Source organism: Hyperoodon ampullatus, assembly GCF_949752795.1.
Source record: "Hyperoodon ampullatus genome assembly, chromosome: 6".
NCBI lineage: Eukaryota > Metazoa > Chordata > Mammalia > Artiodactyla > Ziphiidae > Hyperoodon > Hyperoodon ampullatus.
The window spans coordinates 36,323,261-36,349,095 of NC_136919.1; the positions used below are offsets into that span (position 1 = coordinate 36,323,261).

At 40.0% G+C, this 25,835-nt stretch overlaps 1 protein-coding gene and 1 pseudogene across 3 annotated transcripts in view; both read right to left on the reverse strand.

Moving 5' to 3' along the window:
* Positions 1-16,224: 16,224 nt before the first annotated feature.
* Positions 16,225-16,597, reverse strand: LOC307055071 (small ribosomal subunit protein eS25-like; annotated as a pseudogene). Its single transcript has one exon. The product of its transcript is annotated as a small ribosomal subunit protein eS25-like (transcript).
* Positions 16,598-19,930: 3,333 nt separating this feature from the next.
* Positions 19,931-25,835, reverse strand: part of ECPAS (Ecm29 proteasome adaptor and scaffold) — a gene marked incomplete at its 5' end in the record, with an annotated part of 100,175 nt that continues 94,270 nt past the window's right edge. For both annotated transcript variants that reach the window (XM_079706385.1, XM_079706384.1), the window contains 4 exons: positions 19,931-20,203; positions 21,647-21,718; positions 23,915-24,003; positions 24,291-24,396. In XM_079706385.1, the coding sequence (XP_079562511.1) occupies positions 20,067-20,203; positions 21,647-21,718; positions 23,915-24,003; positions 24,291-24,396 (404 nt within the window). In that variant the 3' untranslated portion in view covers positions 19,931-20,066. The remainder of the gene's footprint in view (positions 20,204-21,646; positions 21,719-23,914; positions 24,004-24,290; positions 24,397-25,835) is intronic.

The window sequence follows — 25,835 nt, forward strand, 5'->3', positions numbered from 1 at the left end:
AAAAATACTGAATCAATAATCAAAATTCTCACAACAAAGGTAATCTCAGGACCAGAAACTTTACTGGTGAATTCTGCTAAACATTTAAAGAAGAATTAACACCAATGCTCTCAGACTTTTCCAAAAAATAGAAGAGGAAGAAACACTTCCTAAGTCATTCTATGAGGCCACCATTACCCTTATACCAAAGCAAGATAAAGAAATCACCTAAAGGCTTGTTATCATCATGATGTATGGTAATACAAAAGCATTATTTATAATGTGAAGTGATTGTTCTGTCTTGGTTTTTACATTTTTTCACACATGTCTTTCCTGTTAGATTTTGGATTCCTTAAGGACAAAAAGCATGTTTTGCTTATGTCTGCGTCCTCCATGACACCCAAAAAAGCACCTCACACTCATTCAGTATTGAGTAAATAATCTACTGAATCATTAAATTAATGAATAAATAAATTAAAATGTATTAGTATTTTTAAAATCACTTGAAAAGAAAACTACAGACCAATATCCCAATATCTATTTGTCAAATAGAACTAGAGAATTGAGGAAAAGGCCTGAAGTAATCTGGTGGAGGTAAAGGCATACTGCTAACTCTGCCAAGTGAAAACAGATGGTTTCTTGTTTTCACATTTTTGAGAGAGGGAGGGAGGGAGGAAAGAAGGAAGCCACCACTCTAATAAGGTCTAGAAAAGTAGCTGCAATTAGAACCACCATAAAAATAAGTATATTTTAATTCATTTTCATTCCCCAAAACCTGTCAGTCTTCTGCACCTACCAATTTGGAAAGTTGAGAATGTGATAGAAATCACCACTCCTTGAATCTTCTAAGACTGTGATTTCCCTTTTTTTTAAATTGAAGTATAGTTGGGTTAATTTCTGCTGTTCAGCAAAGTGGCTCAGTTATATACACACACACATATATATATATACACACACATTGTTTTTCATATTCTTTTCCATTATGGTTTATCACAGGATATTGAATATAGTTCCCTGTGCTATACAGTAGAACCTTGTTGTTTAGCCATTCTATATATACCAGTTTGTATCTGCTAATCCCAAACTCCCAATCCATCCCTCTCCCCTCTCTCCCCCTTGGCAACCACCAGTTTATTCTCTATGTCTGGGATTCTGTTTCTGTTTCATAAATAGGTTCATTTGTGTCGTATTTTCAATTCCACATATAAGTGAGATCATATGGTAGTTGTTTTTCTCTTTCTGACTTACTTCACTTAGCATGATAATCTCCAGATGCATCCATGTTGCTGCAAATGGCATTATTTTGTACTTTTTTATGCCAAGCCTTTGATTTCTAGGATTCCACCAGGAATGTAATATGGTCTTTTTTTTTTTTTTTTTTGGCTGCGTTGGGTCTTCGTTGCTGTGTGCTGGCTTTCTCCAGTTGCGGCGAGCAGGGGCTACTCTTTGTTGTGGTGTGCAGGCTCCTAACTGCAGTGGCTTCTCTTGTTGTGGAGCACGGGCTCTAGGCGTGCAGGCTTCAGTAGCTGCAGCATGTGGGCTCAGTAGTTGTGGCTCACGGGCTCTAGAGCACAGGCTCAGTAGTTGTGGCACACGGGCTTTGTTGCTCTGCGGCATGTGGGATCTTCCCAGACCAGGGCTCGAACCCATGTCCCCTGCATTGGCAGGGGGACTCCCAACCACTGTGCCACCAGGGAAGTCCTGCAATATGGTCTTTAATGTTATAATTTGGTAGCAAAGAGAAATTCCAGGGGCCTCAGCTTGGATTTTCCGACTATAATGTTCCTTATTCCATAATTCATAGGGCCAACGTGGGGATGTGCCACTTGTTGATAATATCTATTCCAAATATTACATGCAAACTGAGGAAATAACCATGGGGCTATTTTCAGAGTTTCCATGTGTGAACTTTGAAGTGAATCTCAATCACCTGCGATTCACAGGCAGACTCACTGACATATATACGGCAGTGTCATTCTGGGTCTTTAGGAATTGGAGTAAGTTCTGCATGACTGTCCAAGAATCCAAAAGTGTTCCCATTTCACAGTACAGTCCTTTTGAAATCAAGATGTAGCAGGAAAAATAAAGGTCCCAAAGATGTCCACATCCAATCAGGATACAGAATCAGCGAATATGTTAGTTTAGATGGCAAAGAAGATAAAGGTTGCAGATGGAATTAGGTAGTAATCAGCTAACCTTAAAATAAAGAGCTTATCTGTCTTGGTCCAACGTCATCACAAAGGTCCTTAAAACTGGAAGAAGGAGATGGAAGAGATAGTTAGAGAAAAAGATGTGATGACACAAGCAGGGTCAGCGTGATGCAGTATGAGGAAGACTGGATTCATCTTTGCTGGCCTTGGAGATGGAGGCAAGGGCCATGCATTAGTCTGCTCAGGCTGCCATAATAGAGTACCACAGACTGGGTGGCTTAGATAACAGAAATGTACTTTCTCATAGTTCTGGAGGCTGGAAGTCCCTGCCTCAGGTACGAAAGAGTGAGAGGATAGAGAGAGAATAAAAGCAGTGGGGACTCTTCCCAAGCTCGTGGGACCACAGTTCCTCCAGTCAGGAAGAAGGTTCTCTTTCCTAAGGATTTTAGGTGCCTGCCCAGCCACCACTGCTGGAGCTGCCACTGTCACCACAGGATTGCCTGGGAGTTTGGCCCAGAGATAATTATTTTTTAATCAGGAAATTTCCTTTGCTCCCCATTTCTCCTTTTCAGACCACAAAAAGGGAGCTTCTCTTGGAGCTCCTTCTATCTTTCTCTCTGAACCCAGTGTGTAGGTTTGGGTTTCAGGCTGCCCTTGAGTCTAGGCCAAGAGGTGCTGGATGGGTGGAGGAGAGAAAGAAAAAAAAAAAATTCACCATCAGTTTGTTGGTACCTTGTGTTCTAGTTTCCTTCCCAGGTCTGTGTGCTACCATTTATTTTTCAGAGCCCTCAAATGACTGGTCCATGCATTCTGTCTACAGTTTTTAATTGCAGTCAGTGGGAAAAGCAGGGTAGAGTGGGCTTATTTCATCTTGATCAAATCTGGAATCTGGCTTGTGGCTTCTGCCCTCTCCCTGTTCTAGAGGTTGCTCCTTTTCAATGTCGCTTTGTTTTTTTTTTCTTATTTGATGGGCTTTAAATATTAGTGTTCCTCTAGTTTCACTTAGGCAATTTTCTCACTGTATATTCTCTCCCTAGTTAAGTTAACCATGTTCAATACTTAAGTTATTATATATATATGCAAATATGTCACAAGTTTATATCTCCAGGCTGATCTTTCTTGTTAATTCCAAACTAGCATATCCAACTGACTCCTTGATATCTCTTACATATCTCAAAATCATGACAAATTCCACATGTCTAAATTACAACTCATGGTTTACCCTTCAACCCCCAAACTTGGTCCTCTTCAAGTATCCCCTGTGGCAGTTAATGACATATCAGCCTTCTTTGACACCTGGAAGTCACCTTTGACATCCTCATCTCTCTCACCACAGGAATGGTCAAGTACCTACTTGAAGAGCCATCAAAAGTTTATTATATACATACTTGTATTCAACAGATATTCACTGAGCACTTGGTCCTTCACAAAAAGTATGCACCGAATGTCTTCCCTGTGCCAGACCTTGCGCTAAGCTCTGGGTTTACCGTGGTAAATGAAATTGATACAGTCCTTGCCTCAATGAACCCACAGACTAGTGAGAGAGATATTAAACAAGTAAACCCACAAATTACTATCAAATTTCAAATTGTGCTAAGTGCTTCTAATAAAAGAAGCAAGACAGAGCACAACACTTTAATAGAACTAAAAGGAATTTGGGGTTCCCAGAGCAGAGGATGTAAATGGTGGGTAATCAGATCATGAAAGTCTGTGCATGTCATCTTAAGGACTTCAAGCTTAGGGTAATAAGAAGCCACTAAGGGATTTAAATGGGGAAGTGACAGGATCTGATTTTTCTGAAGCATAAATCTGGTCACATCATTCATTCAGGAACTGACTCTGTCAGAGGTGGTTTTACCTTCCCTGTCAAATATATTCCTCTTTTTAATGATACCTGACAAGGATCTCTACCTGAGAATCTATAAAACTAATGATTGTAATTAGTACTGGTTGAGACGGAATCTAACCCAAATGACAGAATGTACCATTTGCCAATAATGAACTTTAGTATTGCCTGTAATATATGAAACACATTTATATTTATATTCACTTGTTGTTTTTCACAGTAACTTTATGTAACATATCATTGTAACTACTGTAACTCCTAATCTCTTAGCCAAGAGCTACTAGGGAGATATCTGCCAGGGTTCCATCCTGGGTCCTCTTCTGACATCAGGATCATTTATAACCTACTTCAGTGACCCATGTCAATATGCTCAGTTCCCTGTGTCAAAGCTGATATACTAATTATTAAGGGTGTTCACTCTCTGTGTCTTCAAATTCTCACAGCTCATTCTTTGCAGTAAAGATTTCAGCTACTTCCGTAACTCTGGTTCCTCCTGTTTATATTTGGTACCACACATATTATAACTAAGTCTAGGAGGCAGACAATTCATTCTATTCTACTATAAAATCCAGCTCTGGGGCTTCCCTGGTGGCGCAGTGGTTGGGAGTCCACCTGCCGATGCAGGGGACGCGGGTTCGTGCCCCGGTCCGGGAGGATCCCACATGCCGCGGAGCAGCTGGGCCCGTGAGCCATGGCCGCTGAGCCTGAGTGTCCAGAGCCTGTGCTCCGTAACAGGAGAGGCCACAACAGTGAGAGGCCGGCGTACCGCAAAAAAAAAACAAAAAAAAACTCCAGCTCTGCTACTCTAATAAAAGCCTACTATCAAATGTCACTTCAAAATGATTTTGAGGGCTTTCCTGGTGGCGTGGTGGTTGGGGGTCCGCCTGCCGATGCAGGGGACACGGGTTCGTGCCCTGGTCCAGGAGGATCCCACATGCCGCGGAGCGGCTGGGCCCGTGGGCCATGGTCGCTGGGCCTGCGCGTCCGGAGCCTGTGTTCCGCAGCGGGGGAGGCCACAGCAGTGAGAGGCGTGCGTACCGAAAAAAAAAAAAAAAAGATTTTGAAATTGCCAGGAAATGAGTGTGGTAGTTGCATTGAAAAGGCTGAGGTATCTAAGAGAAAAAGGATTACTTCTAGGATGAAAGCTTCCTGGTCAGCTCTCCCCTACCATCCTAAAACCATTTACTCAGGGCTTGTTTCCATCCCCCACCATCAAACATCTCTTGGCAACAACATCTGGCACCAAGTTTGTCCCCTTGCTCCATCACCAGAATTTTGCCATGGGATTATTTCAAGTGTCTCTCTGTGTGGGCTACACATCCAGGAACATGTAATGGAAGCCACAGATCCAAGGGAATGGTCTAAGAGTTAAACAAGCCAGAACTCGACGTCCAATACTAAAAGTTTTAGGTCTTTCATATTTTGAAATTTTTCAAGTGGGTTAACCTGCCTCCACTCAAAACCCTCTCCCCTTCCCTGCTGTAGAAGTGGAGGTAGGCAAGTGAGAAGGTACACATGGAGGCAGAAAGAATGGGGGGAAAAAACAAAAGGAAAAGGAAAATCGGATAAATAAGAGCTATTCCCACTTTTCTTTTGGAATGATAGGTTTTCACTGGAAATAATGTCTCCCAATGTATGGTCATCTTATAACCTATTTCAGAGTCTCTTGGGGATCTATTATAAGTGCAGATTATCAGAATAATCTGAAAATATTAGATTATTACTGAATCAGAACATCTGAGAGTAGGGACCCAGAATCTGCATTTTTAAGAGGCAATATTTTCATACAAACAAAAGATTTAAAACAACAAATGTAAATAAATCTGGCAGTCTCACTTCAGGCCTAGTCCATCACCTTTTTTCCCTTTGTGCTTAGTCTGTTTCACTTGCTCATAGCGGGCCCCGTGCAGAGGCCTTGCCCCCACCCCCCACCCTTCAGACCAGAGTTCCTCGTGAAGCGGCTGAGCCGACACCTTAGCTTGGGACGTGCGCTGAAGCTCCTCACAGGACACTCCCACAATGTTTTTAGAATGAAAACTCAGCCCAGTTGCCTGCAACTTGATATTTTCCACTGTTTAGAAATAGTAGCCAAGAAAAATTCAATTCCCTGTCACAAATTCCAATTAAAGTATTGTTTATGATATATTTCATAAAGTTAGCTATGTGCAAGAAAGAATGAATGCATCAATGTTAAAAATGTTAAACATATTACGTGAAAGTCAACAATGCAATTCATTTTTTTCAAAAGTATTGACTGTTACCTCAATAACTAAAAATACCCAAGTATAACAACTGAAATACTATGTAAATTTAAATCATCTGTTGTTTTGGGGAAACACCTGTTCCCCCTGAACAATTAACAGTTCAGCAGCTATAATATGCAGAGGTTTGAAACTTCAGCTCCTTCAGGGATAATGTCCCAAAGATACAATTATATCAAACCGTTAAAAATTGAGACAGAGTGAACCACAGTTCCCCCAAAATAATTTCAAAGAACTCATAAAAACCGTCTTCTACTCCTCCCTGTCTAACCTAGCTAGATCAAGATTTTTTTTCTTGAAAGATTACAGTGTAGAATACTTAACAGTATATAGAGAAAAGGTATCCCTAGAATTCTAAGACATGTATTTTTTTCATTTGTGAAACTACATGTATTTTTGTGTGTGTGTGAAACCGCTCTCTAGTTTTCAGAGATTAAAGGAAGAAAGTTTACTCGTTAAGCCACTTGTCCCAACAAGTGATCAGAACTTTTATTCAATTACACATATTGAGAGGGCCTTTAAGCAACGGAACACCTCCACCCACACCTTGGTTTCTAAATGAATGCAATTCTCAACTAATAGGAAACATATCGTAGCTCCTTAGAGAAATGGCTGATGCCAAGGCTAGCGCAGGAACAGGACAAGATTAGCTGCGAGTACCTTACTGCACTAGAACATAAGGAAGTATGCAAAGAACAACTGGGATATTTCAAAAGGCTATAGGAGCCCACTTGATGAGGCTCCCATTGGCCAGGTCTGGGACAGATTATTTCGAGCATCAAAATAAATAATGGTAAAAATGGATTATAGTCCATAGAATGAAATAAGAATGCATGAATTCTTTTAGAAGGAAGGAAGGGAGGGAGGAAGAGAGGGAGGGGAGGGGAGGGGAGGGGAAAGGAGGGGAGGGGAGGGGAGGGAAGAAGGAGGGGTCTGCCTTACAGTAGGATGCCAAAATATAAACACAGAAGAATGATATAGTTAGAAAATCATCAATCAAGGTTTAGCTTGTTATAGTAATAGATTATCATAGGTAAAATGTTACAGTAGGTAGATGTAAATATCATAGTTGCATAGGTAAAAGCTGGATGAGAGACAGGATATTTACATAATGTCAAAGTATCTCACCACAAACTACTTATTAATTTCAAAAACAAGATGATAATAGCTTTACAGCAGAGAGCCACCTTAACATCACCAATAATGGGACATATTGACTCCACGTGCCTCCACTGAAGACACAGTATCACTTCTGTGGGATTCCTCTCAAAAACACATAACCTGAAGCTAATCATGAGGGAAAACCAGACAAAATTAAATTGAGGGATACTCTGCCAAATAACCAGCCTATACTTTTCAAAAATGTCAAGGTCGAGAAACAGAAAAACAAAAGGGCTAAGGAAATATTCCAGGAGACTGAAGAGACATGACAGCTAAAGGCAATGCATGACCCAGCATTGAATATTAGACCAGGAAAAACATAGCTCTAAAGGACATAATTAGGACAATGGACAAAATTGGTACATGGGCTGTGAATTAGATAACAGTATGGTATCAGAATTAAATTTCTTTTTTCTTTTTAGCTTTTTTTGAGTTAAATTTTTTTAAAGATTTATTTATTTATTTAATTTATTTTTGGCTATGTCAGGTCTTAATTGTGGCATGCAGGATCTTCACTGAGGCACGCAGGATCTTTTGTTGTGGAGTGCGGGCTTCTCTCTAGTTGTGGCGTGTGGGTTTTCTCTCTCCAGCTGTGGCGCGTGGGCTCCAGAGCACATGGGCTCTGTAGTTTGTGGAACGTGGGCTCTCTCCTTGAGGCACGCGAGCTCAGTAGTTGTGGCACGTGTGCTTAGCTGCCCCACGGCATGTGGGATCTTAGTTCCCTGACCAGGGATTGAACCCGCATCCTCTGCATTGTAAGGCGGATTGTTTACCACTGGACCACCAGGTAAGTCCCTAAGTTAAATTTCTTGATCTTCATAACTGCACTGTGATTATGTAAGAGAATGTTCTTGTGGTTAAATACTGAAGTATTTGTTATTAAAGGGGCGACTTACCCTCCAACTTATCCTTAAATAGTTCATTAAAAAATATGTTTTCTAACTAAAAATAGAGTTGCCATATGATTCAGCAATCCCATTCCTGGGCATACAGCCCAACAAAACTGTAATTCAGAAAGATACATGTACCCCTATATTCATAGCAGCACAATTCACAATAGCCAATTCATGTAAACAACCTAAATGTCCACTGACAGATGAATGGATAAAGAAGATGTGGTACATATATACCATGGAATACTACTCAGCCATAAAAAAGAAGGAAATAATACCATTTTCAGCAACATGGATGGACCTAGAAATTATCATACTAAGTGAAGTAAGTCACAAAGAGAAAGACAAATACCATATATCACATGTGGAATCTAAAATATAACACAAATGAACTTATCTACGAAACAGACTCACAGACACAGAGAACGAACTTGTGGTTGCCAAGGGGAAGGAGGGTGGGGGAGGGATGGATTGGGAGTTTCGGATTAGCAGATGCAAACTATTATTATATAAACTGGATAAACAACAAGGTCCTACCGTAGAGCACAGGGAACTATATTCAATATCCTGCAAAAACCAAAATGGAAATAAATACGAAAAAGAATATATATATATATATATAACTGAATCACTTTCCCGTACAGCAGAAATTAACACAACATTGTAAATCAACTATACTTCAATAAAATAAAAAAATTTTTAAATATTTTTTTACTAAGGTATTTTATTTTTCTTACACAAATATTAAACTTTTTTAGTCACTGAATTATCAATGGCTGCAAGAATCTCCACAATATTTTTATATTTGGGGCACCTAAATGCCTAATCATAAATATGTTTTTAAAAGTTCACTCCGGGGGCTTCCCTGGTGGCGCGGTGGTTGGGAGTCCGCCTGCCGATGCAGGGGACGCGGGTTCGTGCCCTGGCCCGGGAGGATTCCACATGCCGCGGAGCGGCTGGGCCCGTGAGTCATGGCCGCTGAGCCTGTGCTCGGCAGCGGGAGGGGCCACAGCGGTGAGAGCCCCGCGTACCGCAAAAAAAAAAAAAACAAAGTTCACTCCGGAGGGGCTTGACCTGCGTGTCACCCCTCTGTGCCTCGCCAGGAAAACGGAGGTGGAGCGTGGGGACCGGCTAGGCCTCCCAGCGGCTCAGACGCAGCAAAGTCCGCGGCGGCGGGGCGGCGGGATTCTCAAGAGCGGGTTTCTGGTCCCCACAGGCGCCCTAGCGGCCGGATCGCAGTTTGCATCACCTTCCCCACCGGGTACAGGCCTGCGCGCGTTCGCACAGCCGGGTCCCTGGGCACTGGGACTGAGTATGGCAGGAGGTCCGCCGTCCAGGTGCCCCGGGCTGCACCGAGGCCTCCTCCCCGCTCTACGGCTCCAGCCCCAAAGCAGCCATCACGTCCAGGATGGTCGCATTCCTCAGCACCCACGCACGGGATGCCCAGGGACCGCTGGACAGCACGTGGGCTGCTGTGTGGCCTGGGCGCCCGCGAGGCCGAGGCCGTGGTGGTCGTGCGCCCAGGGAGACCATCCAGGTGAAGTTCATACACGACCAGATCTCCCCTACACCCACAGTACAGAGGATTCCTCCATGGGGTCAGGGAGATTGTTCGGGAACAAGGGCTGAAGAGGACTTACCAGGGCCGCCAGCCGGCAGATCCCAGCGGGCCGTCCACTTCTTCGTCAGAAGCTCCCTGCACAACTGGTACGCAGGGCCCAACTCCAGCGAGCCCGGGAAACCGCTGATCACGGGGTTTTCAAGCTATCGCGAGCGCAGCCAGTGTCTTCGGGAACACGCCTCTGGGCTAGGTCAAGACCGGATGCAGGGCCAGGAGGCAGAGCAACACTGGACAAGTGGACGGCTGTTCGCAGGTCCTGAGGGATGAGGAGCTCAAAGCATTCTACAGTGGCATCGTCCCCCTACGGGGCCGGGCCTGCCTGGACGTGGCTCTCGTGTTCATCATCTACAATGAGGTAGTGAAGGTGCTCAACAAAGGGTGGAAGACGGACTGAGCCCTGAGGGCCTGGGCGGGAAGACTAAGGATCTATAAAAATAGTGATAGGGGCTTCCCTGGTGGCGCAGTGGTTGAGAGTCCGCCTGCTGATGCAGGGGACGCGGGTTTGTGCCCCGGTCTAAGAAGATCCCACATGCCGCGGAGCGGCTGGGCCCGTGAGCCATGACCGCTGAGCCTGCGCGTCTGGAGCCTGTGCTCCGCAACGGGAGAGGCCACAGCAGTGAGAGGCCCGCGTACCACCAAAAAAAAAAAAAAAAAAAAAAAATAGTGATAGCTGAAATTGAATTATAGGTTGTTGGCTGGTCTTAGCTATTCTCTATTATTATTAGTCTTGGATAATTGAGCTTTGGCTAATGGAGGAACAGGAGTAGCTGCCAGAATGGGGAACTTCTTGGTGCAATGTATTTAAGGAAATCTCTGTCCAGTCATTAGCTGACCATTCAGCTAACTGAGTAGAGACTTCATTGGTCAGGTCCAATAAATGAGACTTTACAGAATTAGTTCAGAAAGTCACTAAAAATAGAACACACCAAGAGCAACAAACTCTGGAATGGGAAGGGAATCTGATTTCCAGATTTGCCCCACAATATTATTTTTAATGTCCAGTTTTCAACAACAAAATATGACATATGCAAAGAAACAGGAAAATATAGCCCATATTTAGTAATGATAGAAAAGTCAACCCATCAAGAAGACACAATTATAAATATATATATAGGGACTTCCCTGGTGGCAGTGGTTAAGAATCCACCTGCCAATGCAGGGGACACAGGTTCGAGTCCTGGTCCGGGAAGATCCCACTTGCTGCAGAGCAACTAAGCCCGTGCGCCACAACTACTGAGCCTGCGCTCTAGAGCCCACGAGCCCACATCAACATGGATCTTGCAAGCATACTGTGGAGGGAAGGAAGCCAAACATACCACAATGCATAATCTGATGGCGTAAAATCAGCAGGTAATGTTCTGTGTGTACTCGAGAAAAATGTGTATGTGTATTTGTATATTTTGTTGGGACGGTGTTCTATAGATGGTGTGAAATCTGGTTGGTTTATAGTGTTGTGCCAGCCTCCTATATCCTTGTTGGTATGCAATTGAGTTTTTTTTTTTTTTAACCAATTATTGAGAGTTCAGTATTAAAGTCTTTAACTATTACTGTTGAATTGTCTAGTTCTCCCTCTAATTCTGTCAGTTTCTGTTTGAGTGTTTTGGGGCTCTTCTTTTCAGGTGCATATATATATTTATTTTATTTAGGCTTTTAAATTTTTTTATTTTATTATTATTTTTTAATTTATTTACTTATTTGTTTTTGGCTGCATTGGGTCTTCGTTGCTGTGTGCAGGCTTTCTTTACTTGCGGCCTCTAGTTGCGGCGAGCGGGGGCTGCTCTTCATTGCAGTGCACAGGCTCTAGGTGCACGGGCTTCAGTAGTTGTGGCATGCGGGCTCGGTAGCTGTGGCTCATGGGCTCTAAAGCACAGGCTCAGTAGTTGTGGTGCACAGGCTTAGTTGCTCCACAGCATGTGGGATCTTCCCAGACCAGGGCTCAAACCTGTGTCCCCTGCATTGGCAGGTGGATTCTTAACCACTGCACCACCAGGGAAGCCCACCTTTAGTCGATTTTAAGTGATTTCCCAACATGGTATGAAAATTTACTATCAGAAGTATCAGTTTCCTCTTGCTACATAACAAAGTAACCAAAACTTATTGCCGTAAAACAATAGCCATTTTCTCATATCCCATGGAGTCTGGGTCAGGAATTCAGACTATTTAAGGGTAATATTTGTGAGAGACTGTGTAGTGCGAACTTGGTAAGGATTTTGGATTTGAGACTTTTTTTCCTTTAGGCAGGAGTTTATTCAAGCTGCGGTCAGAACTGGTGAGCTGATCTCTGACTGAAAAGCCTCGGTAAAACCAATTAAAAGATAGGATACATTCTGTGAGTAAATATTCTTTAGGGATTCAAAGAGAAAGTTATTTTGTCAAGAAATTTAAAGTGTAATATTGGGAGCTACATATAAAAAAGAACACCTAAAAGCACTCAGATTGTATACATTTCATGACGGAATTATGTGAGCAGAAATGTACAGAGGGTCCGTGGAGGCTTCTCCCCAGATGACTCAAAAAAGATTCCAAGCACACACTGGAATTGTTGGTGAACAAGGAGGTCTCAAGAAGCCTTATTTTCTAAACACAGAACTTCTAGATTAGCACACTCTTGCATCTGAAAGTTGTTTTGATTGACAAAAGTCAGGCAGAAGCATAAACTTACAAGTTGTTAAGACTAGGCAGTAATAACATCATAAGTGGTTTTTATGCCAGATTAGGTAGGTTAAATTTAATTTTGTGGACAATGGAGAGCTGTTTTAAATAAGTGAGAGCCATAATTTGTTTTATGGCCATAATCAAGGTATAGAATATTACCAACAACTAAGAAGTTCTCTTGTGCCCATTTGCAGTCAGTCTCCCCTGACCTCATGCCTGAAACTACTGATCTGATTTCTGTCACTATAGTTTTCCTTTTCTAGAATTTCCTATAAATTGAATTATATAATATACAGCCTTGTCACTTAGCAAAATGTTTTATATTTGTATTGGTCATTTCTTTTCATTACTGAGTAGTATTCCACTGTATAAATCTGTCACAATGGTTTATTCACTAGTTGATAGACATTTGGATTGTTTTCAATTCTGAGCTATTATTAATAATTCTGCTCTTCACTTACAAGTTTTTGTGCAAACATAGGTTTTTATTTTATTACTCCTGGGTAAATACTCTGGAGTAAAATTTCTGGGTCATAATGCGAGTATATGCATAACTTCATATGATATACCAAACTGTTTCTTAAAGATGCTGTACCAGAGGGCTTCCCTGGTGGCACAGTGGTTAAGAATCCGCCTGTCAATGCAGGGGACACGGGTTTGAGCCCTGGTCCAGGAAGATCCCACATGCCGCAGAGTAACTAAGCCCATGCACCACCACTACTGAGCCTGCGCTCCACAGCCCACAAGCCACAACTGCTGAGCCCGCATGCCACAACCACTGAAGCCCACACGCCTAGAGCCCGTGCTCTGCAACAGGGGAGGCCACCGCAGTGAGAAGCCCATACACTGCAATGAAGAGTAGCCTCCACTCGCCTCAGCTAGAGAAAGCCCACACGCAGCAACGAGGACCCACTGCAGCCAAAAATAAATAAAATAAATAAATTTATTTTTTTAAAAAGATGCTCTACTGTTTTGAAACTGCATTAGTAATATATGACAATTCTGTTACTCTGTATCTGTGCTGATGCTTGGTATTGTAGCTCTTGATTTTAGCCATTTCAGTGGGTATCTGGTGGTATCTTGTGCTTCATTTTGTTAGGGAACACAATTTATTAACATATTTTAACAAATAGTGTGTATGGAAAAATAATCAATACATGTTTCGTTATCTATAACTTACAAATACTCTAAAATGCCTGAACCAGTTAGAATGGATTGTCTTTTTTAAAAAACAACTTTACTAAGATATAATTCATATACCATACAATTGCCCCCATTTAAAGGGTACAATTCAATGATTTTTTTTTTAGTGTATTCACAGAGTCATGCAAATATCAGCACAATCAATCCTAGAGCATTTCACCATCTATTTAAAAAAATTCAACACTGAGAAAGGAGAACCCTGTGCACTGTTGGTGGGAATATAAATTGGTACAGTCACTAGGGAAAACAGTATGAAGTTTCCTCAAGAAATTAAAAATAGAACTACCATATGATCCAGCAATCCCTCTCCTGGGAACATATCCAAAGAAAACTAAATGACTATCTCAAAGAGATAGATGTACTCCCATGTTCATTGCAACATTATTTACAATAGCCAAGATATGGAAGCAACCTAAGTCCCCATCAACAGATGGATAAAGAAGTTGTGATATGTATACATACATATATATGTGTGTGTATATGTATATATATACATATATATACACACACATATACATATAAATACAATGGAATATTACTCAGTCTTACAAAATAATGAAATCTTGCCATCTGCAACACCATGGATGGACCTTGAGGGCATGATGCTAAGTGAAATAATTCAGACAGAAAAAGACAAACACTGTATGATTTCACTTACATGTGGAATTTAAAAAACAAAGCAACTGAACAAACAGAGCGAAAACAGAGTCATAGATATAGAAAACAAAGAGGTGGTTACCAGAGGGGAGGTGAGTTGGGCGCATGAGAGAAACAGGTAAGGGAGATTAAAAGGTACAGACTTCCAGCTACAAAATAAATGAGTCATGGGCGTAAAATGTACAGTGTGGGGAATAAGTCGATAATAATATAACATCTTTGTACAGTGACAGATGGTAACTAGACTTACCTTGGTGATCATTTTGTAATGTACAGAAATACCAAGTCATTATGCCGTGCACCAGGAACTAACATAGTGTTGTAGGTCAATTTTACTTCAAAGACAAACTCACAGAAAAAGAGATTAGATATGTTGTTACCAGAGATGGGGGCTGGGAGGTAGGAAAATTGAATGAAGGTACAAATTGACAGTTATGAGTTAAATAAGTACTAGGAATATAAAGTACAACATATAAATATAATTAACACTGCTGTACATTATATATGAAAATTATTAAGTGGGGTGTTAAAATCCCCTGCCATTATTGTGTTACTCTTGATTTCTCCCTTTATATCTATTAAGATTTACTTTATGTATTTAGGTGTTCCTATGTTAGGTGTTTTAGGTGTATGTTATGTATTAGGTGTTCCTTTATGTATTGAGGTGCTCCTATGTTGGGTGCATATATATTTACAATTGTTGTATCTCCTCTTGGATTGATCCCTTGATCCTTATGTAATGTCCTTCTTTGTTTCTTGTCACAGTCTTTGTTTTAAAGTCAATTTTTCTGATGTAACTATTGCTACTCCAGTTTTCTTTTCGTTTCCACATGCATGGAATACCTCTTTCCATTCTCTCATTTTCAATGTGTGCATCTTTAGATCTGGCGTCTCTTGTAGGCAACATATATATGGATCTTGTTTTTGTATCCACTCAGCCACTCTGTGTCTTCCAATTGGAGCATTTAGTCCATTTAAAGTAATTATTGATGGGTATGTACTTTTGACATTTTGTTGTTTGGGGGTTGTCTTTGTAGCTTTCTTGTTCCTTTCTTTTTCTTTTGCTCTCTTCCCTTGTGATTTGATGACTATCTTTTAGTATTATGCCTGGATTTCTTTCTCTTTTCTGTGTATCTATTACAGATTTTTGGTTTGTGGTTATTATCAGGTTTATATATAGCAATCTGTATATATATATATGTGATTAAGTTGCAGATCCCTTAAGTTTGAATGCATTTTAACATCCTTGCATTTTTACCCCCTCCACGTTTACTTTTTTTTTTAACATCTTTATTGGAGTATAATTGCTTTACAATGGTGTGTTAGATTCTGCTTTGTAATAAAGATGCTACGAGAAAACTACTAGAGCTAATCACGTTTACTATTTTTGACATCATATTTTACACTGTTTTGTTTTGTGTATCCCTCAACTTATTGTGGATATAGATGATTTTACGGTTTTTATCTTTTAATGCTCATACTAGCTTTATATGTGGTTGATTTACTATCTTCACTGTATATTTGCCTTTACCAATAAGATTTTTCCTTTAGTGATTTTCACATTTCTAGTTGTGGGTTTTCCACTTTTTAAAAACCAATTGTTATTCTAATCAAATAATCTGGTACTAGCTTGAAGGGAAAAAGGAGGAAAAGCATAGAAGGGAGCAGCTTAGGCTTTTTAGCTGCTACAAGAGAAAAAGCAAGGTATCTCTCACCTTCAAGCATATCTTCCACAGACTAAAAAAATTTTGATTTAATAAAGTTTTATTTTTCAAAATATACAGTTGGTGGGACCTGTTCACGCATCTTCATCAGCTGCTGGAGCATCTCCACCCTTGGTATTTCTGGTGTAAATTACTTGAGCTCTGTGCTTTGAAACCAGTTTAGTAAGACCTTTACTAAGGAGCTCCTGAAGGGCTGCCCTGGCCAGGGAACCACAAATCTTCAGTATCTCAGGGACAACAGCTGGAGTTATAAGCTTATAGTTGGGTACTTCTTTAGAGTTTGTCTTATGTTGCTTTGTCAAACAAGACTAGGTTATTGAGCTTGTCCCGAACTTTGCCTTTGGACCACTTCTTCTTTTTGGCCTTGCCCCCAGATTTGTTCACTGGGTCTTTGTCTTTCTTGGCTGACTTTCCGGCATCCTTCTTCTTGGCGTCCTTGGGCGACATAGCGAAGCCGGGAGAGCAGCTGCTACCACTGCACCTCACTAAGATGTCGGACAAAAAGCCACAGCCTAAAATCTGTTTGGCTATTTACAACATAGGATGTACCTATAGCTCTGATATTTTATGTGCATAGCCATGTATGTTAATCTTAACCAAAAGCAGAACTGCTTGTTGTTTCTATGTGTTCATCAGGGATTACCTATATCAAAAAATCCAATCTTTCAATGATTGCTTCTCTCCAAGCATTTAACAGTAATTATTCAGGTGCCTTGCCTCTGTCTGTGTTTTGCCTTGGAACTCCCAGACACTTAAGCCAACAATTTCTGCTTGGTAGATGTAGCTCAGAACACTGCAGGCAGTAGGGCTTTTTTTGGTCTTTAAAGTATAACCAGGCAATGCCTTGAAAGTTAACTATTTTCCCAGAGAACCAGTAAAAATTAATGCACCACTTCAAAGAACTGATCATGCAGCTTTTATTTACCACTTAATATCTTCTTGGGCATGGGAAGGATTTTTCCTTTCAAGACTACCACATGCTTAGCTAGCTTAGTACATATTGCAGAGGATTCTATGAAGACTTTGCATATAAAATACAAAAATCTGTCACATATACATCCATTTAACAACAGTTTGTACATTACAATGAGTGCCAATGTCAAAATAACTCCCTGTACTTCACAAGCAGCATGAATATATTGTGGCAGCAGCAGATAGAAACTTCCCCCAACGGGCAGACAGTGTTCACACAGTGCAAATGCTACTAGAGCACAGACCAACAAGGTCACATCTTTTTTTCTTTTCTCTTCTCATTAGTGAATACACAAGTAAAAGATGGAAGGGTAAAGCAATGGGGATTTGGTGGCAATCAGTTTTATTGGGCAGGTACACTGTATTACAGGCAAACACACTGGCAATTGTAAATTAGACACAAACATTAATTAAAGAAATGGCTGCTCTTTATCACCAAAAAGACAATTTTATACTTTGTTTTGATTTCCAATTGCCAAATTTCAGGTACCTCCTTTTCGCATATCAATAAATTTGTGACGATATATCTAGTGTGACGATATATATTCCAGGAATAAGGAAGTCAGTAGACTCTCTGTATCAGTTGCCTATATGACAAGTAGCACTGAATATTCCTAGGGAAAAAAATAATAAAAATCTGTTCCACATAGCTTTGGAAAATGAAGGCCAAAGATATAAATGTTCACGGGTCCTTTTGCCATTTGTTCACTAATATCAACATTCCACAATGACAAACTCTCAGTTATTAACTCTTTTAAATAAATATGTGTGCCCATGCACACCAACACAAGCTGCATTGGGAGACCATAGTTAACATTACTAGTTGTACAAATGACTTGGCTGGTCAAGATGAAGGCAGTTAAGTGTAAAACTTAGAAATGTGCTTAGAAAACTAAAACAAATTAATTCAACAGCACTAAGGTTCAAGTATCTTAGCACCTCTCTCAGCACCATGGGAAATTCCCAATATTGAATAACAAAAAGTTTAAAAAGCATAAAATCTGATGAGGTTTTAAACTTGATACGGGCCAAGAGCACAATTCTTGCCCTTACACTCTTACCTTCCAACAATACCTGACCTACATGGCACTCTTGCCTAGGAAGAGTATCCCAGGTACTGTAAATGAAAGTCAGAGAGCACTTCATGGAGGGGGAAATACAGATCTGGAAAACACCAAGTCCTATGAGGATGCAAGCTTTCTGAAAAACACCCAGAGTTGATTTTTTTTCCCCAAGCAAACACCACTCTCAAGTGGAAGTCCATGATAGTTTACTTAAAATTCATGATGCTACTAAAACTCACAATTATATTTAATACCAGCTAAGAGGATGTTTTGGTAATAAACACTTAAATTTTCATTTGTAAACCCCTTTTCCAAACAGAAGCAACCCCAGAACACAGCATATGCAGCTAGGTTTAGGTACTATCTATGGCAGTGTTTTTCAAACTGTGAATAACGACCCATTTATGAGTCAGGAAATGAATTTAGTGGGTCTGAAAGAGCATTCAGAACGGTGGTGGGGAGTTGGCGGGGAGGGATCAAAGCAGATCACACATAGTATGTACCATTTCACAAAACATTTTATTTCAGTTAAAGATTTTATATTCATTTTTTGTTTCTCCCTCCTTCCCTCCCTCCCTCCCCTCCACCCTACACACATTGTTCTGGGTCATGATGAAAAAAGTTAGTTTTACTATGGGTCACAGTCAAGAAAATTTTAAATACTTTGGTTAATAGAGACCACAAAAAATAATAACACGGAGTTCCCACCCTGGTGTTAATGTCGGTAAGGGGTCAGTATTGAGTGTAAGCCAATTTTGTGCTTGGAATCCAAGGTGAGCTAGAGAGTTCTCCTTTTACTTTAATAAACACTTATGTTAAATGTGTTTTTTCCCCTTACCCTACATCCTTAGGCAGGGGCCTGAGCAGCATAAGGAAAGGAAGAAACCCTAGCTGCAATTATTTACTTTGAATGGTATCAGGTTATTCCCAGATGGCTAATTAAAATGCTTTCCTTTCTATCCCACAGTCATGACTGTTAGCATAAAAGTGGGTAGAAAATTTTAATTTGTCTTTACAGTTTTGAGATTATAAATGGTCTAAACCAAGCAGTCACGATTTCGTTGTTGGTTTGTGTTTTGCAAAATACATAACAGACAAAATGAACAATTTTGTCCTAATCTACCTTCATCTGCTTGTAAGAGGAGGACGATTACATGGACACCAAATTTTCCCTCCCTCTCAACCTGTAAGGTTGGTAGATATTCATTTTCTAAAAACCAGTCATCTAAACAAATGACAAGACAATGTTCAACTTCTGAATTTCAAGAATCCAGTGGTGCTTACATAATGGGTCAGTTCAGTTCTGGTGCCAGGACTGCTGTACCATCTCATCTTGGGAATTTCTCAGGTAGGCCAGGGTTAGCACTGATTAGCAGCAGGTTGTAAAAGAAAGTGTCCCAGGCAGGTCATCCATCACACAGGTTCCAGCCTCGGCACAGGCCTCCGAAAGGAAGCTACGTCATCTCATAACCTGTTTCTTCAGGTGTAAAGAGGGCGTTAAACTAAGTAGTTGATACAACCCCTTCCTGAAATAACTTTTTAAAATTTGGATGCAGTTCTAAGATTTTTATGCAGCTTCCTCTGCAACTTTGTCTATTCCTTTAATAACAGCTTTAACTCTTTCAACAGCTATTTCTGTCAGTTTCACCTACAACCACCTCTCAAATATCCAAGGTTCCATTTCGCTTATTCAGCCCAGATACTTTTAAAACATCAAGTAAAATAAAGCTAATAAGGAACAAAATTTAAGGCATTTTTTTTTATTTCAGCCAAGGAATGATGCATGCTACAGATTAATCTTTACTTTTCCCCACAAAGAGTACCACCATTTCAACCCCCAATGAACATGGCACTTGTTTGTTTCTTCCCCTTCTAATTTATTACAGATTTTCAAGTGTTTTCTTCAGTAACGATGCTTTCTCCTGCAGCTCAGGTCTGCTGTCTGTCTCCATAGTTGCTAAAGACTCAATCAGGAGCACTCTGCATTCAGATGTCAAACTTTCCCACTGTTTAGATTCTGAATGGAAAGAGAAAGAACAACAAAAGAATCCTTACAGAAGAAGCAAGCAGAGAATCCCAAACTATTCTTTCTGCTTTTCTTCCACATATCCTATCCCCAAAATAAATGCAAAGCAACCCCGTGGTAACAATTCTGTATATACTGATCACAGGTTTAAGAGTTGTCTCCAAACCTAATTATTGACAATAACCTGAGGGCCAATCAGGGAGTTTCATCCCCTGTCCCCAGAGCTGGTGGGACAAAGAGAATGAAGGGAGCCTGAAGCCAACTGGGAAGCAGGAAGTATCGAGGCAGGGCACACAGTAACAAAAAAGCTATTTCAGCAATTGAGCTGAATATATCTTTGTAAGATATGCTCAGTAAAAAAAAATCCTCAATAAATTTCATAATTGCAAAGACAGTTTGAACAGATGACACTTTATTACTCCTTTCAGAAAAGCATCAGAGAACTACAGGCATACTCAAAATATCAGAAATTCATAAAGTACATCAGATTCTAAATCTTGTTTATGAGGTTCTGATACTTCCTGGTGATGTGGTTTCAAGCAAGTTATTTCACTGTTTAGCTTCATTTTCCTCATCTAGAATACATTCATACATATTTGGCAAACTGTGAGAATTCAGAGATATATCTAATTGTCTAGCTCTTCTACTTCAACAAGGAAAAAAGGGATTATGACTCGTGTAGTGTCGCTGAGTCTAAACGGCCTGTTTTATGGAGCCCTGAGAGAGGTGCTTTAATTGCTAAGCAAAGATAGAGACAGAAGGAGAAACAGCAGATACACAATGCTCTAGAGAAAAGTGTTCCATATGCCCCATTCTTCATCCACATGGTTAAAATAATAAAAAGAGGAAAATGAAAAAAGAAAAGAGGCCTCCTTTTGAAATCAGTAACAGATACACCACTGGAGAAAATGCTAACATTCTTCTTTTACCAGTGATAGACCATTAGACGAAATCTGCTTCTTTGTAAGACAGTTTAGAAAAAGGAAAACAGAAAAAAAAAAAAGGATTAAGAAAACTGCTATCAAATTTGATAACTCAGGTAGATAATTATTAAATGTTCTCCTAACTCCACTTTTCAGTGTGTCATTCTGTTTACATGTGTATAGTGAGCTCTGTTCTGCCACTGTCAGCTTCTTGCTGTAATTAACCAAGATTAACTCAAGATTCACGATGGAAACCAAAACTTCATTGAGATAACCACAGCTTCATAATGCATTAAAAGTATATAAAATAATAGAGTACCAAATTTAACACTTCATAAAATTGGAAGGTTTTAGCTATGTATATTCCACTTCCATGTACAAATATATTAATTTGTATTTTGGAGTATATGCTTATTAAAAACAAAAACAGAAAATAAAAAAAATTCCTAAAACATATGCCATAAAGTCTCCTGGCTTTCCAGTCCTCCAATGAGAAGTATCAAGAACTCACCTTCAAGTTTTTTAAGCAGCAATTCTATCACAGATAAAGCTTCTGTTCTCACAGATGAGTAGGTCTTATTTTCTAAGAAGAAAATCATATAGTTCACATTATTTGTTTTATATGCCTTACAAACAGAACATCTAAGGTTAAGTTTGTGTTACCAAAAGAAAGATGTTCGGAAATTATAAATTCAGGGAAAGATACATGTGCTCCTAAGTAAGCTTCCCTTAGCCAATTATCATCAAATACTTGAAATGTGCTATATGTCCACATTCCTTACTTAAAAAAAAAAAAAGCTGTCAGCCAAATATACCAATCTCCATAACAAATGGCAATATTTAAAGGACCCATTTTAGAAGTCGACTTCACAGGATACCTAAGAAAGGTCTTTAGGTTTGCATGACCTCTTCATTTTACCAAAGAACATTACATCACCCAGGGGTAAGGCCAACTCAGGGACACCTGGCTGCGACCCGACCCTGTAATGACTAGTTTCTCAGCTGCCAGTTATTTATCCAAAAGCATGTGGCTACCTCCAAGAATCACAACTGAAATATGCTTCCTTGGTGTCTACTCTAGACACTGCATCTAGTTCACAGTGAAACTGTTTACTGCAAAAACTAACACACAACCAGACCCAAGACAAAGGAAGCAAAAGATGAGCTTATAACAGGCTGTCATGCTATGAAGTACGCAAATGCTTAAAAGAATGGTGGCGAGACAGAAATAGGACAAAGGAGACAGCTCGAAGAGGCTTCCACTGGCCAAATCTGGGATAATCTGAGCAACAAATTAATTAAGGAAAATAATTATAAACAAAGGGGGAAATAAAGGAATCCATGAATCAATATGGATAATAGATAAATAAAGAGTTCGAGAGAGGGAGGGACCTTGCTTATGAGAGGATGCCAACTGTCAAATGGTAAATGTGGAAGAAGTGCTAGAGCTGGAAAATCATCTTAGTAAAAGCTGGTTCAGGAAAAACCCATCAATGCATGCTAAGTCTAGAAGAGACACTTTGAAGAGGAGCAGTATATCTGCATGGTCTTAAAGTGTCTTCTCCCAGACTGCTTAGTAGACACAGTTCTGAAGAGGAGCAGGTTATCTGAATGGTCCTAAAGTGTGTTTCCACAGGCTGCTTATCAGACAGAAGGGGGAAAAATAGTAACCATACAGCAGAGGAAACTGAGTAGTACCTTGACCAGGTAATAAAAATTAACACTGCCAACGAGGGCAGGTGGACACTGTGTGCCTCTTGATGTGAGAGGACATAACATCACTTATAGAGCAGCCCTACTGGGAATTCATAACCTGGATCTCATCACAAGGAAACATCAGACAAACACCAAATGAGAAACATTCTAGTTTTAAATGGGGGAGGGGGAGGCTTTTTTTCAAAATTGTGTCACATAAGACAAAGAAAGGCTGAGGAAGTGTTCCAGATTAAAGGAGACTACAACGATACGACAACTAAATTCATTAAATGATTCCGGACTGGATTCCTTAATGGAGGAAAGGAAAAGATTATATAAAGAATATTACTGGGGCTTCCCTGGTGGCGCAGTGGTTGAGAGTCCGCCTGTTGATGCAGGGGACGCAGGTTCGTGCCCCGGTCTGGGAAGATCCCACATGCCACAGAGCGGCTGGGCCCGTGAGCCATGGCCGCTGAGCCTGCGCGTCCGGAGCCTGTGCTCCGCAACGGGAGAGGCCATGACAGTGAGAGGCCCACGTACAGCAAAAAAAAAAAAAAGATTACTGAGTCAACTGAAAACCTAGAATATGAATGGTTAAAAAATAATGCATCAATGTTATACTATCTAAAGTTGGTATGTAAAAGAAGGCACACTGAAGAATTTAGGAGGAAAGGGGCAAGATGTAAGCAATATAGTTTCAAATGGTTGAGGAAAAAGTATGTATACAGAAGTGCAAGTAATAAAGTAAGTGGTGCAAAATGTTAACAGGTGACTTTGGGTAAAGGATATACAAGTATTACATGCATTATTATTGTAACTTTTCTGTAAGTTTGAAATTATTTCCAAGTACAGGTTTTTAAAAAATACTGGTCACAAAGGTTTTTCTAATCTAGGTGTTGAAATCCTAAATTACAGTTCCAGATTAATACATTCCAGTTTGGGGGCACATATTGAGTATATTAAATAGGAGAGTTCAGTAGTTGTTCCATAAATTTAGCTCCTAGCACAAGGCAGGGAATGTTTGAAGCTTAACTCCTTGAGCTTTAAAATGAACACTCCTTATCTATGTCAATTTGCCACTCACCTAAAGAATATGTGATTGATTTACAAGTTTCAAGGAGAATTTCAGCCAGAGCCTCAGGATCTGCATGTTCTTCTTCTAAAAGCATTAATCTGTACAAATCAGAAAGCAAGACACAAATACTAGTTATTAAGAAACATTCCAAAACCTTTCTGGCACAAACAATTTCTATCCATATATATTGCTTTATGATGTCACTTTAGCTTTTAGTTTTAAAATTTAAAAGAATGCCACTGCAGCAGAAACTAACACAGCATTGTAAAGCAATTATACTCCAATAAAGATGTTTAAAAAAAAAAGAAAAATTCCACTGATTATATATAAAATGCTAAGGGGTAGGGGAAGGTTAAATAAATGACTGAACTATGAAGCAAATTACCCCTGAAAAAAGGCATTCATTGACTGTAGGACTCCCAGCTGCACTTTCCATGTGCTGAGTTTTAGCTGCTCACACATCAGTTTGCAAAGCTCTTGACGGTAACAACCTGGAAAACAAGAATGGGGCAGAGCAGGACAGAGCATGTGAAGGAGCAAGAGACAGAGCAAGTGAGGGGAAGACAGAGAGACAGAGAGAGACAGGGACAGAGAGGGATAGACAGAGAGAGAGAGAGAGAAGGGGAGAGGAGAAATTAAAACAACAAATGCCCTTAATTAAAGCCATGACATTTCGGAAACACTTCAGCATGACTTTATGCCCAATTCCCACAAACTTCCCTGATCAGAAACACCCCCTCCCCCCAAAATCCTATATATCTGTTCATAAGTGTTCTTTGTCAAGGCAATATCCTTTTCTAAGGAACTGACACAGAATCTAAACCACACTGCCTTTTCCCCATAAAACACCCTGAATGACAGCCAAAGAGAGCAGAACTCTGGAGGCTCAGAAGCTTCTGCATGTTGTAGGCTTAACAAGAGTCAACAGTGCTTTATCCAAACCTGTTATGCCAACTGCACTTGTTATTATAATTATATAATTAATATTATGCTAAGTGATGAAACAGGAGTATAAAACTCAACAAAGTAGCTATTTTTTAAATGCTGCAGAATTTAGTACGGTTCACAAATATAAAGATGGATGAGGGTAAAAAATCTAGAATTCTGCACTTGAATTGCTTCCTAAGAGACTGTAATTTCTTTCTCCACTATAAAGAAACAAAACCAGAAACTGAAGATAATACGTTATGAGTAAGATGTATACGAGAAGCCAGTGTGGAACAAATCCTCAAAGGCCCTGGCCCTTCCCCCAGATGACAACCAATCCAGCAAATGTACATTTCTGTTCCTTATACTAAAACTGCTTTGTGTATGTATCATCTTTTTATATAATCCCCTACTTCAACTTCTTCTACCTATCAAGCAAAAGTTAGTAGTCCTAATGATGTCAAATAAGTGGACTTCCACTGCAGTCCATAACATAATACCAAGAAATAAGACCTCTTACAGATCTGTATCTTTTGGAAAACCCTCCCTATACATAGCAAATATACTTTCTGAAGTTCACACAAAGGATGGCAAGGCTCAAAGACAATCTTAAGTCTGATTTTAGAAACATCCAATCACAGTCAACAATACTTTTCATAACATTCATGAATATTAAGATGTAGGATGCCCTGCAGGAACCAACACAAGGCAAACTCCTACTAACTACAACCTAATCCAACAGTAAAGGTTTACTGTTTATTTACTTAATCCTTTGGAAAGATATGTTCATTTCTGAAAAACTCTCAGAAAGTTTCAAGTTTCTCAGGGAAATACAGATTTCATTTGCTTATTGAAGATTTGGCAACAAGGCCATTAATTTTGAGATGAAGAGACCCCACTAATAAGTTGTGTGGATTCCTCTGAATACAGCACCATAAAGAAGAGTGAAAGAATTCTTTTTGTAGTCAAACTATCTACATAAAATGTATCATGGTTGTTATGG